General features: G+C 35.8%; 1 protein-coding gene across 1 annotated transcript in view; it reads left to right on the top strand.

The window, feature by feature from the left end:
- The first annotated feature begins 1,538 nt into the window (after positions 1–1,538).
- Positions 1,539–14,624, top strand: part of LOC148943245 (reelin-like) — a 77,525-nt gene continuing 64,439 nt past the window's right edge. Inside the window, exons 1-3 of the mRNA XM_089101781.1 lie at positions 1,539–1,619; positions 7,071–7,201; positions 13,448–13,748. Coding sequence (XP_088957907.1) covers positions 1,539–1,619; positions 7,071–7,201; positions 13,448–13,748 — 513 coding nt within the window. The remainder of the gene's footprint in view (positions 1,620–7,070; positions 7,202–13,447; positions 13,749–14,624) is intronic.

The following is a 14,624-nucleotide window of genomic DNA, read 5'->3' as shown; positions in this document are numbered from 1 at the left end:
CTTTTGGGGTTAAAACAAACCCCAGAGATTAGGGGCAAGGGTTGTAAGTTATGCCCAGGGGGTATTTAAGGTTTTCATGGAAGGGATGGTTGTTTGACTTCAGAAGAGGCTCGGTTTTTCTCCCTGAAAAAGACTTTGTCAATATAAAACGAACGGAAATTAATTAAAAAAACTTTTTCACAAATAAGTTTTTAAAAAAAGTAAAGAACTCCATTAAACCATTAAAAATGAAATAAAAAGAATCAAACAATCTACCATGCATACAACTACCACAAATCAGTATCAATAAATAAATGAAACCCAAAAGAAACAGAAATTAAAATAAATAACAGAGTGAAACTCAAAACGAGCAGAAACTAATATGAGTAGGGTTCTAAGCCCCATGCTTCCTAAAAGCCGGAGTATATGAATGAGTGAATGAATTTTTTTAAAAATCCGCCTTACAATCAACAGAAAAAGACAGAGCACAAACAAGAAAATAAAGAAAAATCAAAACTGACAAAAAAAACAAATACAAACAGAAAGAACTATATAATAACATAACTATTTGAAAAGGTGGGCCCACTCGTGGTCCAGAAGATCTAGTTTTTTCACGTAATTCTGAATTACCTCCTCCGTGGCACTCAGAGGCTCAGCAGTTTCATATTTCGCAACAATATGGCTGTTTCTAACAAAAGGTGGCCCTTGAAGCAGATATCGGGCATACTTTAAAAATACCGACTTTATGTCTTTCTTGCTTCGTGCACTCAGGAGCTTCCAAAAAGGAGACAAGTACAAGACATGCGGCAAAGCTACTGCATTATAAATACGAGCCAGATATTTACGGCTTGAATTGCGACGGCTAGTGACGACGCCCGCATTGGCAATGCGCACTTTTTTTTAGAAAGGTGTTCAATAGGCAAAGACTGGGTTTCTCGAAGATTCAGACGAATCGGCAGGCCAATATACGTAATCTGACTAGACGGTGCTACTGTAATTCCACCAAGCCTGACTGTGGCATTATTTTCAGGGCAATTAAAAAACAAAACAGCAGACTTTTCTACATTAAACGGCAAACCAATATCAGCATTAGTTTTTTCAAGACGGGAGAAATTATTTTCTAATGAAGAAAGCAACCGAGGCAGATTTAAAGATCATGCTTGCAAATATAACTCGGAGAGATAACATGTTGTGAATAATTAACATTGTTATTATACAAAGTATGAGACGTTATAGCCCCTGGCTTAATTCCCTTATGCACGGAAATCTCCCCACCAAGCTCACCATCTTGCAAACGAACATATAGTTTGAGGTTCCTATACATATCACATAGTGACCTTACAATAGAAGAAAGTACGCCTCGCTTACACAGCTCAACCAAAACCTGGGCATGAATCCCAAAGTCAAAAGCTCTCCTGACATCATATTGACCTAAGATCAAAGTTTCTCGTGAGAGATGAGCATCAAGTAATATGTTAGCAAGAAGATAAAGTACATGGGTGCACCCAAGGCCTTTTCGAAAACCAAACTAGTGTGGGGGCATCTCACACTTATCATAAATGTCATCAAACACAACAGTCTCGAATAGTTTACAAAATACTGAAGATAACGTTATTGGCCGATATGAAGAAGGCCGTTCGGCTGGCTTCCCCTTCTTTAATATGGGGATAACCATACCCACACTAAGGCAACTCGGGACTATCCCTTGTGTCAAAATCATCTGAAACAGAAGGGCAATGTGATGCTAAAGAACATAACCTCCCAAAGAAAGATGTAGAGCACAAATAATATCGCAGCCTTTTGAGTGTACCTTTTTCATCTTTTTAACGACCTGGAAAATTGATACCGGTGACACATATAATCGTCGAAATATCGGTAGGCTAAGGATAGAAACCAGCTCATTTTCGTATTTAGACTGCAGAACTGGATCAGGTGATTTGAACTCGGAATCAAAGTAAGCACTCCACTGATTAGCAGAAGTATTAGACGTAGGCTTAACTTCTTCAGGCTTTGACCGAAGCGACCAAACTAGGTTCGGATTCTTACTGAGATTTTGCACAAAATTTTCTTTGAGGGTTGTACGGTGGGCATCTAACGCTTTATTGAACTTAAGCTTAGTATGGATTCGAAACTCCGTCACTATTCCACTCTGTGGCTTCCCGCAATCATGCCGAACTTTCAGCCATAGCTTCGCCGACGCACAATCCGATAATAGCTCCGGATTTTTAGACCACCCTTTCACCTACGATCTATTACGGATACGATTAACAGGAACTGCAACACTCTCCACGACACTCAGAGCATGGTTGTATTTCTCTGCGGCAGATGGAAGGGAACTTTTATTTTACTCAGGATATCGCCACAAGTAGCTGCAAAGAGATCATTCGGCACTTGTTTCCAGTCACTGTATACTCTTCATTGGGATGGGCACGGACCCGAGAACTTTTGACAGTCCAGTGTTATTCCGGAGTGTTATTGGATACTCCGGTGTTGCCAACACTGATAAATGTATAAGCTTTGTCCTTATCAATGACATTTAACTGATCAGGAAGGGAACCTATAACGATTTGAGTCCTTTCAGATTCGGTATTAAGCAGGTCACAGTTGAAGTCCCCTATTTATAGAACTTTCTTATTCCCAGGAATTTTAGCCTTCACGAAACAGCTTAGCTGAGTACATGCAGCCGTGAACTTTAGAGATCTATAGAGAGATCTTTAGAGAGGCTAGATCTATAATTAATAGGAGGATAGACGTTTATTATCACATTATCGTGAACTTTAACAGCGAGGAATAATTCTGTACTGCTTGTACAGATATAATTTGTACAGAATATAATTTAAATCAGTATCAATAAATAAATTAACCCCTCCCCCCCAAAAAAACTAAAAACAGAAAATAAAATAAATAACAAAGTCAAACTCAAACCGAGCAGAAATTGATAGGAGCAGGGTTCAAAACCCCATGCTTTCTAAAAGACAGAATACAATTTGTAATTTACTGAAAAAATTCTTTTAAATGTTTTCATTTTTATAACTTTAAGAAATTTTAAGGAATAAATAACAGCATTTGTATATTCAACTGACAATGCACATTTTTTTTCAGTAAGTTCATTTGAATTTTTTCAGCAAGGTGCAAATTATATTCTGGCTTTTAGAAAGCATGGGGTTTAGAACCCTATTCATATTAACTTCTGCTCTTTTGGAGTTTGGCTAATAATTAATAATGAATAAAGAATAAAACATTGTAGCCGCATTGCCTTTACTGTAGGCAACGCTATAACGTTGCCTCTGAAAAAAGGGAACTAAAAATTTTAATTTCTTATCATTTGAGACTCCTCCGAAGTTTATACGACTACCTCTTCCATACGTATTTTATATATCCCATGGGAACAAGTTACAACCCTACCGAAGGCCGGGGGGGGGTATGCTAAACTCGAGTAGTTTTTCATCTGATCTTTCGACGATTTAAAACTTTTAAAACTTGGACTATTTAAATGGCTGTCTCAACATTTTGCTTGGATGCATTTGGGGAAAAGAGGATATGGTTGGGGGAGTAGATGCCCTCTGATCACTTTTGATGTATCTTAAAAAGGTAACTAGAATTTTCAATTACCAATCAAAAGAGCACTCTATGAAGTTTATACGACCATCTCTTACATAAGACCTTATACGTCCCAGGGACATATCTTACAACAGTTGCCCCCGGGTCTGTGTGGTTTTGTCGACCCAGAAGTTTCAATTATTTGATCTTTAAACCAGTTTGAACGAAATGGCTATATGAAAATTTTGATCGCATGCATTTGGGGAAATAGGGCCTTAAGGTGGGAGACTAGTTGTCCCCCGATCACTGTTGAATCTTAATAAGGGCACTATAAAATCCAATGTACAATCGAATGAGTCCCCTCCCAAGCTTACTCGACCATGTCTTCCATAAGAACCTAATATGGCCCTGGGGCATAATTTGCAACACTTTTCCCAAAGTTCTGGGGGGGGGGCTGTGTTATCCCTGGAGTTTTTTTTATATAACGCTTGGTCTATTTTGAACAAAGAGGCTATATAAAAAATTCCATCCGACACCTTTTTTGTTTGTTCGCTATGATTGTTTATTTAATTTCTTTTCGTTTTGGATTTTATTTATGCTTCAATAGCAAAATATTATTTCGTTTTAAGTTTGGTTGTTATATTCAAATTAAGCTTTGCTTGTTTTCAGATTTATTTTACATTTATATTAGTACCCGTTGTATGTTTTTGCCATAATTGTTGATTTAATTTCTGTTTGTTTTGGGTTTCATTTATTCCTTAGTAGTAATTTTTGGTCTTTTTGAGTTTGAGTTAATTTAAGTATATGTTTCTTCTATCTTAAGTTTAATTAAATAAAAAAAAACAAGTTTTTTAAACTGAAAGTAAGGACTGACATTAAAACTTAAAACGCACAGAAATAATTCCATATATGAAAGGGGCTGTCCGCTCCTCAACGCCTCGCTCTTTACGCTAAAGTTTTTTATTGTTTTAAAAAATAAAGTTGTCAGACAGAGTCAAACTTTAGCGTAAAGAGTGAGGCGTTGAGGAGGGACAGCCCTTTCATATACGGAATAATTTCTGTTCGTTTTAAGTTTTAATGTCGCTCCTTACTTTCAGTTTAAAAACTTGTTTTTTTTTATTTAATTTCTGATCGTTTTATAGTTAATGCAGCTTTTATTTGCATAAAAATTTTACTTTTCTTTTGCTAAATGGATGTCTTTACAAATTAACTTACGTAACTAACTTCTACATTCGTATATTTTTCTTCTGGCAAAAAATACAAAGTTGCATATTTTTGCAGATATGAGCTTGAAACCTATGTAATAGGGTTTTCTGATACGCTGAATCTGACGGTGTGATTTTCATTAAAATTCTTTCACTTGTAGGGGATGTTCCCCCCTCTTTAAAAAATCCGGTAAATTTTCTCAGGGTCGTAGGCTTTGATGAGTAATAATAAACTTAATAAAATTTATATATTTATGTTAATCATTATATACACATCATTTTGATACATATAGTGACATAAAAAGTCCGTTTTTAAAATTTTTTATTACTATCGAGACATATTGCTTGTTTTTTTATTGTTTTTTTTTATTACATATATGTTATTACGTATATGAGGGGGTTCTCCCCTTAGTCAATACCAAGCTCGTTATGTTAAAAGTAAAAAAAAATTTGATTCACAAACCTCTGAATCACAAAGGCCGTTTAATTAGAATAGATAGCTCTTTTGAAAGCACTAAAAAAAACTGTAGCGTAAAGAGCGAGGTATTGACTTGGGGGAGAACCCCCTCACATACGTTATAATTTCTGTTCGTTTTAAGTTCTAATAGTCCTTCTTACATTTCAGTTGAAAAAACTTGTTTTTTTTTATTTAATTTCTGATCGTTTCTTAAATAATTCTTGGAAATCCGGCGCCCCCTTCATGGCAATTTCCCTTACCCCACAGAAACCTCCTCCACGGAAATTTTCGCCAGAGTAACCCCCTCCTATCGCCCCCCCCCCCTCCAGAAAAAAATCCTTACTGTAAATGGTTGTATACTTCCCAATAACCAATAAATAATGCTGGCAAGTCCGGAGCCCCCTTCATGGCAATTTCCCTTCCCCCATGAAAACTTCCTTCATTAACAGATCCTCCAACATAACCAACGACCCACCCTTCCCTCCCACTACGATAAAAAAAAAACACCAGAAAACGTCTGTACAAATACCAAAAAACCATGCTATATGTAAACATTTAGTAAGGTTCATAGCCTTTATCCCACCTTCAGGGGACTTCGGGGAATTAAGTCATCCTAAAAGACATATTTATCATATTTTCGACCATGCTGAAGAAAATGGCTATCTCAAAATTTTGATCGGATGACTTTGGGAAAAACATAAGCGTGGGAGGGGGCCTAGTTGCCCTCCATTTTTTTTGGTCACTTGAAAAGGGCACTAGAACTTTTAATTTCCATTCCAATGAGCCCTCCCACGATATTCTAGGACCACTGGGTTGATACAATCACCCCTGGGAAAAAAAAAAACAAACAAATAACCCCGCATCCGTGATCTTTCGTCTGATAAACAATGTAAAAGTCCCCATTTTTGCAGATATGAGCTAGATAATTCTTTGGAAGGGTTCTCTCATATACTGAATGTGATGGTGTGATTTTCATTAAGGTTCTCTATTTTGTAAGGCGTCTTTCCCCCTTTTTTGAAAATCAGCCAAATTTTCTTCAGGCACGTAACTGTCAATGGGTAGCACTAAACTTGATGAAAGTTATATATTTGAAATCAGCATTGAAATCTGATTCTTTTGATATATCTATTGGTATCAAAAACCCCTTTTTCTAGAGTTTCGGTTACCATTGAGCTGGGTCGCTCCTTACTTACAGTTCGTTACCACGAACTGTTTGATATGACCTTTAGTTTTTTTTGTAGAATTTCTTTTTCAGAGGGTTTTTTTATTAATGTTCCTCAAAAGACATCTTTTTTTTCCAAAAAAATGTTTTAAAGTTAATTTCTATTTGCTTTTAGTTGTCATTATTTATTTGATTGACTGCAAAAGTAGTTTATATCATTATCTGAAGAGCATATTAAAGTTTCATTTTAATACACCAAGCATTTTTGGAGACCTGGGATCAAATATGCCCCCCTTTTCTCAATTACAAACCCTACATATAAACAATAGATAACTTGCATATCTTACCGCCAATCCCCAAGAAAAACTAGGGGGAGAGGTAAATAATCTCTGGAGGCAGAGTTGTTTGACTCTTAGACCATTTTGAACAAAATTGCCATATCAAAATTTGGAAAGGATGTACTTAGGGGCTAAGGACATTAGAACTTCTAACCAACAATCTAATGAGCCTCTGCTAAGTTTCTATGAAGAAACCCTTCAATTTGGAGTGGCTCTAGAAAAATAAGAATACAATGAGCCCTTATGGCTCTTAACTATAGATAACGCTAGAGCTTTGCCTCTAATTTTAAGCCCATCAAAACAAGGAGAGAGTTTAGGGTTAATTTTAACAATACTATTTTTGTTTCTCTGTGGCTTGATCGCGTCAACAGTATAATTCCTTTTTTTAGTTGATAGCTCAAGCGCTGCCTCAAAAATTTGGAAATGAATCCGGTGTGATAAACATCTATGGTTCATGCAATGGTGGAATTCATTGGTATTTGATTGCGCTGTTGTGCGATGATAATTTTCTTAGCTCCAGGTAATTTTGTTTCTTATTATTGTTTTCTAATTACCAGGTAAATGACTGTAGCTGCATCGTTTTGGTCTTAACGATAGACCCTATCTTAGTTCTTTCTTTCTTTTTAAATGATTTAGGAAGGGAGCAACATTGTTCCAGTGAATCGTTCTCCGCTCATTGGTTTTGTACATTAGCATATATACTTCACATTTAATTTCTAGGTATACTTACTTCGCAGAAGGTCATTCATATTTGCGGACCTTGTTAAGCGGCGTTGGTTTAAAAACCAAAAACCAGCATTGATTTGATAACTACCTGTATTAATTCAAATAAAATGAATAAGCATATTCACTTTACAGTAAGCAGGAAGAGCCATCTTTTACTAATGAGACCTTGCTACTTGTCTGATATACCCCAAACCACTCAAGTTGATCATTCATTGACACATTGAAGAACCGGTATTTTCGTTATTTTCTTTCAGCTTAGCGTGAGACAAGACAAAGAGAAGTAACAGAAGTAGTAAAGGCATTTAAGGTTCTATGACAGCCCTCTCAGGATTCTTACGGGATATCCACCCCTTTTCCATAGGATTCCTATGACAGACCAGTTTCCAGCTGGCAAGATTCCGATGACAACCCCTCACGCTTTAAATAGGTCCATAAGAAAATGAGGGGCTATCCTATAAAAATTGTGTACTACACAATTTGTTTAGACAAATAAGTGTCTACATAAATTGAACATTGGTTAGCACGAGCAATAATCATTCAAATTATGCAAGTTATATACAGTCCATGTTGATGACTCCAATGTCTTATAAGCTCTTGAGAGGTATCGGTATTGGATATGAATATAAAACGGAGGCTGACACTACCAATATTCTTGGAGATACGACAGCTAAAGATTTGCATTTAGTTGCTAAACTAAATCATGAGATATTTAATATACCTCAATGGTTGCATTCCAATGTTAAGATTGATATAAAGCTACAGCTCACGCCATCTGATCTTATTTTACGAAAAGTACTTTGCACTGCTATCAGTCTCTCTTACGTCGGCAATACTTCATGTACGAGAACAGCAAGTTATGAGTTTTGTCGCCTTGGCAATTGAAAAATATAAGATCTTCTGGAAATAATATCAAATTGCTCGTTCCTAATACAATCACGAATTAACACCATATTGCTACAAGTACGCGTACCTATACCAATTCATCATTTATCAATGGCAAAATTCCATGGAAATTAGCATTGGTTTTTGTACAAAAAGATACCGCCTTAGGATCATGGTCAAATTCCCCGCATAAATTTGAACTGTTTGGACTTTCATTGCTTTTATATAAAGTAAATAGAATTCCTCTTTACAATTTTTCCTTTGTAAATCCTACAGGAATCTATAGAATAGAATAGAATTTATTGATATAAAAGCCCAAAGGGCCGAGGTCAGAAAAACAAAGACCCTTTCATACAAACTAAAATTGGCACAAAAGTATAATCTAGGCTAGTGAACTATCACCCTCTTCCCTAAACTTCAAAAAACCTTTCTCTATGTTCTATACCCATCGTCAGGAACATTCCGAGCCTCTTCATACCTCCCATATCTGTCCTTTCTAATAAAATTAGTATCTCATCTTTCTCCCAAACCTCAACCCCAAACAATTCTTTCCTTAAATCTATTATTTCACCGCACTTCCCCACAAAATGAAACAAATCTTCCTCTTTCCCGCATATGGGACAGAAGTAAGGACCAGAAGCTTGCCTAGTCCCTCCCAGATACTTCCTTTCCAACCTAGTGGTAACCCATCTGACCTAACACACATATGAAAAACTTTAGCTACCTCTTTTGAAGCCCCACCTCAAAATGAAATTCTTCTCCCCACTGCTCCTTAGCCTTTTCATATAATACCAGCGATCGGGTCTCATTCACTCGCTTATGCAAAACCTGGATCTAATGGTCCCTTATATCTCCCTGACCCTACTTGCAATTTCTCCTTCCTTCAATCCAATCCTTATCCCACCATTCCATAGCTCTGAAAATACACAATCATCCAGTATCTTCTTTATTTGAGACAGCCAAGTATCACTCTTTGGATTCGCTAGAGCTTCTAAATATGCTACTTTTGTTATCTTTACTCTATGGATACTCAGTATTTTCTCTTACAGTCTTATCATCCCTACTAGTCTAGCACTTCATAAAGGAAATAAACCTAGATCTCCTTTCAATTCTAAACTACTCGTTGAAGAATGTAGACCTAAAAGTCTCTTAAAATACTGAAGCTGAGTCTCCTCCATCCTCTCAACATCTATGTATCCCCAAACTTCAGATCCATAATGTATAGCAGATACAATCTTTACCTGAAATATCTGCTTATTCATCTTCAGGTTCTGTATGTTTGGGAGTTGGCTAGCAGTCACAGCATAGGTGCAGGACTTTCCTTTAGCAAGACTTAGTTTCAGTTACTTTCCAAACTTACCATTTGAAGAATAACTACATCCTAAATACATAAACTCATCCCTACTTTCTAAATCTATTCCCTCCGCTTCTACTCTATCCCTACTTGTAATCTTACCCCTTTTCTAAAAACCATAACTACCGACTTCTTTACATTCAGGCATAGTTGTTTCCTATCTGTATAGTCTTTAGTTAAATCCAACAAGAGCTGTAAAACCTCTCTAGACTTCGCTACTAGTGCCAGGTCATCTGCGATCATTAGCATGTATAATTCAAAAGACATCTAATGACATTATTGGGGCTCTATGCTTCCTAAGAAAATCCGGCAAACCGTTTATAAACAACGAAAATAACCACGGTGACAGAAGGCAACCTTGTTTAACCCCCTATCTAGAACATATTACATCTGAAAAGTGTCCTGCCACCCTAATAACAAACTTTGTAGCTTCATACATACCTATTAAAATCCATACAAGTGGGTATGGCAGGCCAATATTTATACAATCCTTCATTAACAGTTCCCTATTTACATTACCAAATGTCCCTTTTAAATCCAAAAAAGCTACATACAATTTACCTCCCTTCTCATTCATAAACTTATTAACTAAACACTTTAATGTAAAAATTTGATCAATCGTACTATGTACCTCCCTTAATCTTGACAGCAGCGCGGCCAGCCTTTCGGTTTTCTGGAGTCAACTTCTAAGTTTGTTATCTAATATCTTCGCCGTTAGCTTTCCTTGTGTGCTACCTATATGTATACATCTATAATTTTAATGTATTGACAATGACATATATTGACAATATATGAAATGACAATGCAATCCCTAGATCTAGGCTCTCAATTATTCGAAAATGGTATAAGTAAAGAAATGATTGCGAAAACTCATGGCATCATTTTATTGGGTTTTTCCGGAACTCAAATTATGCGTATTGTCCAGAAAGGTAATTTACGTTTAGAGTGTACCTTTGCCAAGTCATTGGAGGAAGGTATTATATTATTCTTGCTAAATAAATTTGAAACCTATTGGGAAATTCATCGTGATGGCAGTGTTCTATAGAAATTGACACCATGAACACGTATCAATGTATTCAATATGGATCCTTACATTTCCAAATACAAATCCTATTGCATACCTTCGTATTTCATAGATCATATTCAACATGTTGACAATACCCTTGTTATTGTTTATAGCAGTCCCTCAACTGTAAAGACGGAACATTGGTTATGCATCTTTCAAACAAGAACAATATAGAATTTTGTGATCCTATTGACCTACCGCATACATTCTAAAAGCCTCACATTACAATTTTTTGAACAGAGTGGAAAATCTATTATTCAAAATCGGAAGCGGGGATATGATTTATCAACCAAAAGCTGTGGTTCTTATGCACAAGCATATTTTATTTTCCGATGTCGCAGACATATTTACAGTCAATTCCTCAAGATTTATGGTGACAATCCTCGATTGAACGAATTTCTATTTGAAAATACTCTTTCCAACCTATACAACATCAATTTCGGTGTCCTAAGAGTGAAATGCTTTAAAAATGAATGTAAATTTTTTTATTAATGAATTTGTGGATTTGGTTGTTCTGAGGCAATTTATGTTGTTGCCAATTTGCCCTTTGTCTCCGATTTTTCAGGTTTTGCCTTGTTTTTCGAAGGAATTGATGTCAGAAGTGCATTATACTCCCTTATCGATTCGAAAATGCTCCTTCTTGGTGCTGTTTCAAAAGACACCCTTTAAGGCTAATTTGATATAGCCCTGGCAGATTTCTGAACTTTTTCTCAGTAGTTATTATCACTGACTTCAGCTGTCAGCCTTCCATATCGGTACTAACGCCATCCCAACCTACGTCATGATATAGTTTTACTATAACGTTCTTTGGTTGTAATCTATGATTTTGATGCCATTCATCCTCGCTCATAGAAACAGCTGTGTTTTGTTAAAAAAATAGATTTTATTTTAAATATTATGTTTTGTTACTTAAGAAACGCTTTAGATATACTAATTTTTAAATTTAGCCCTTAAACGGTCTCTATTATGTTTCAGCGCCCCGACAACAGTGGGAGAAAAAATAAAAGGAAAAATGACCCATCAGGACTACCCATGCAAAAAAGGGATTTTCCCTGTTGTTCAAGTCAGGCGACTGTAAGTTCCTTGCATAGTGGTTTTGCCAACGGTGATTCTAATGGTGTAATTTTTGTCGAGATCTGAGGTAGTTTATAGGGGTTGCAAGCTATTTTTCTATATTCTCTTAAATTTGTGTCCAAAATAACACTTTGCTATTAAGACTAATTTAGATAATGTTTACCATTCCTGAATCAGCTAGAAACGGTTACTCTGTCTCGCTTGTCAGTTCTTTAATTTATTTTTTTTAATGTATGGCTACTATGAGCCGGTATGTGTCCTTTACCAAGTTGCCACTACCGTTGGAACTACGATTCTTTGACAATCAAACATGATGTCAATATTATTTCTAGAGGTCAAGGGGTTACAATTCCTATCATATATTCCAGTCAAATATAAAAAAGAAGTATGTTTGTTGTACAGAGTTCGCAAAGATGTTAAGTCCTCCAATCAGTAAACCATGTGTTTTATATTTCCCACAAAAAACATGAGATTTCGCACTTTATCCTGTCATGTGCTCCATTACCCATGATAGGTGTGTAAATCATTGCATCATTATGGCTTTTTGAAACATGTACTCTTGTATTGAAATCCCTTTTCCCTTTTTCTTAAGATCCCTTTTTTCGAAATCTAAGGAGCCGATTCCTCGAGCTAGAAGAACACCTGTCTTATGAAAGAGCTAGCCAAGACGCAGTTTCTTCTTGTGTTCTATTCAACAAATATGTTGTTTAAACATAGGAGACATATGCTGTTAAAACATTTTAAAACCAGAAGACCAGGAAACCAGGAGATCAAAGACCAGTCCCCTGAAATATGTTCATCTTCATGCATTTCCAGTGGTATCAATCCCCCATCTTATGTCATATGCTGATAATTTTCTTAATATCAGCCGAACTGCTGAACATCTTTCTCGTTTTCAATTTCAGTGAAAGCAGATGAATCCCAGCTGTGGTTCTTATTCTTCTATGTTTCAGCCAGTTGAAAGTATCTCACATCTTGGCCTTCCAATCGGTTAAAATCTCTCTCACACCCGACAAAATTCTGATGAACCATATTTATCGTAGAATTGCCACTGCGTATGTATCCATGGTCACAGTGAAATTGTGCTTCAACAGGCATATTCTTGTATGTGTCACAAACTTCACGGAGGGATGTTGTAACAGTTGCACATCGTAACAGAGGATTTTTATGGTTAGCCTACAGAGGAAGTTCTCTACAGATCGCTAATCATATTACGATACCTAAATTTTAGGATTTGTCCAAATTAGGCCTAAACTCTTCTGAGATAAAAGTAGAAGTGAAAGACAATTTAAAAGACATGAAAATGCAGAAAAAAGAACTAAATTTGTTTCATAACAGAGGAAAAAACAAAAAGAGTTTTTTTTTCGCTAATCAAACGGTTCTTGTAACTTTTTATAGACTCACCCAATGAATCAAAGTCATAGATACAATTTTAAGCTAGTTACTCTTATTCTGTAAGTGGTTAAAAAAATTTTTTTAGTTTGATATAAGAAAGATTTTTTTTTTTTTGAAAGAATCTATATTGCCTTAATTCTACTCCTTTATTCAGCTAAGTTAATGCGGAGATTTTTCACGAGCTAAAATGTTCAATGCTTAAGTTCCTCCTTAAAGGCTCAGTCAATTCGCTATGGTTCCTTTTTGGCTAATTTTTCTCCTTTTTTCAGCCAATTTAATGCTGAGATTCCTCATGAGCTGAAATGTTCAATGCTGAAATTCCTCATTAAGAAATCCGGCAGTTCATTATGGCTTTTGGATAGTTTCTCCTTGCAACTAGATAATCAAGATCACATGGAAAACACCAATGGGGTAATGGGTGCTTGGTGTGGAAAAGAGTCTGTGCTCAAGTTTTTATTCAAAAATGAGACAGAATATTTAGAATATGGACCAATACAAACAACTGTCAATTCAATTATCAGTTTTGAGCTGGTCATTGGCTGTGGTGCTTCTAGCATGCAGGATATAGAGGTTTTATATTTTGTTCTTCTTACTCTTCGTTTTCCTAGGCTAATTTTCTGATCAAGTTTTGGTTTGAAGAAATTTAATTCAAAACAAAAGAGATTTTCTGGGAATCTCAATAAATTACTAAACATTTTTGTATGTCCAATAAATTAGCACTGGAACTTTTTTTTGGCACACCACCAAATATAATCTAAGTTACCAATTGATTTAATTAAATTAAATTAAAATCTATTGGTGGCTCAATAGCTTGATGTATATTCTTACTTGTCCAGAAAACTAGCAGTGGAAAATTATTTTGGCACATTGCCAAATGCTTAAAATTTACTTTTTGATTAAATTGAACTAAATTCCGTAGAATGCTCAATATCATGCTTTACATTCTATCCTGTCCCAAAAATAGTCCTGGCAATTAATTTCGGTCCATGCCAAAATATGATGGTTCTTGCCAATTGTTTTAATTAACATTGAATTGAATTTCATAGGAGGTTCAACAGTAAGCTTAATATTCTCTCTTGTTGCGTAAGATAGCAGTGGCAAATCATGCTGGGATACAGTTAAAATTGGATTAAACTTGCTAGTTGATCTGGTTAAAATATAAATAAATTTTAATGGAGGCTCAAAAGCTTGTACACTCTATGGTTCAGGGTTATAGCACTGAAAAATGAGTCTGGTATACTGCTGAAAGTTTAATAAAACTAAGAATTGATTTGTTGAAGTTGGACTGAAACTGAATTAAAGGTAATGTGAATTAAAGGTAATGACTTTGTAATTCTTCCTTCTTGTCCATTAAAATAGCCACTTCTTGTCCTTCTAGCAACTAGCATCCTAGCGTCTTCTAGCAACTAGCGTCTAGCATCCTCCAAGGCTACAGAAAAGAGATTT

Source organism: Artemia sp. Qi Xiang Cuo, chromosome 15, assembly GCF_049724085.1.
Source record: "Artemia sp. Qi Xiang Cuo chromosome 15, ASM4972408v1, whole genome shotgun sequence".
Taxonomy (NCBI): Eukaryota; Metazoa; Arthropoda; class Branchiopoda; order Anostraca; family Artemiidae; genus Artemia; species Artemia sp. Qi Xiang Cuo.
Note: the sequence above shows the minus strand (reverse complement) of the source record. Positions and strands in the feature narration are given on the sequence as shown.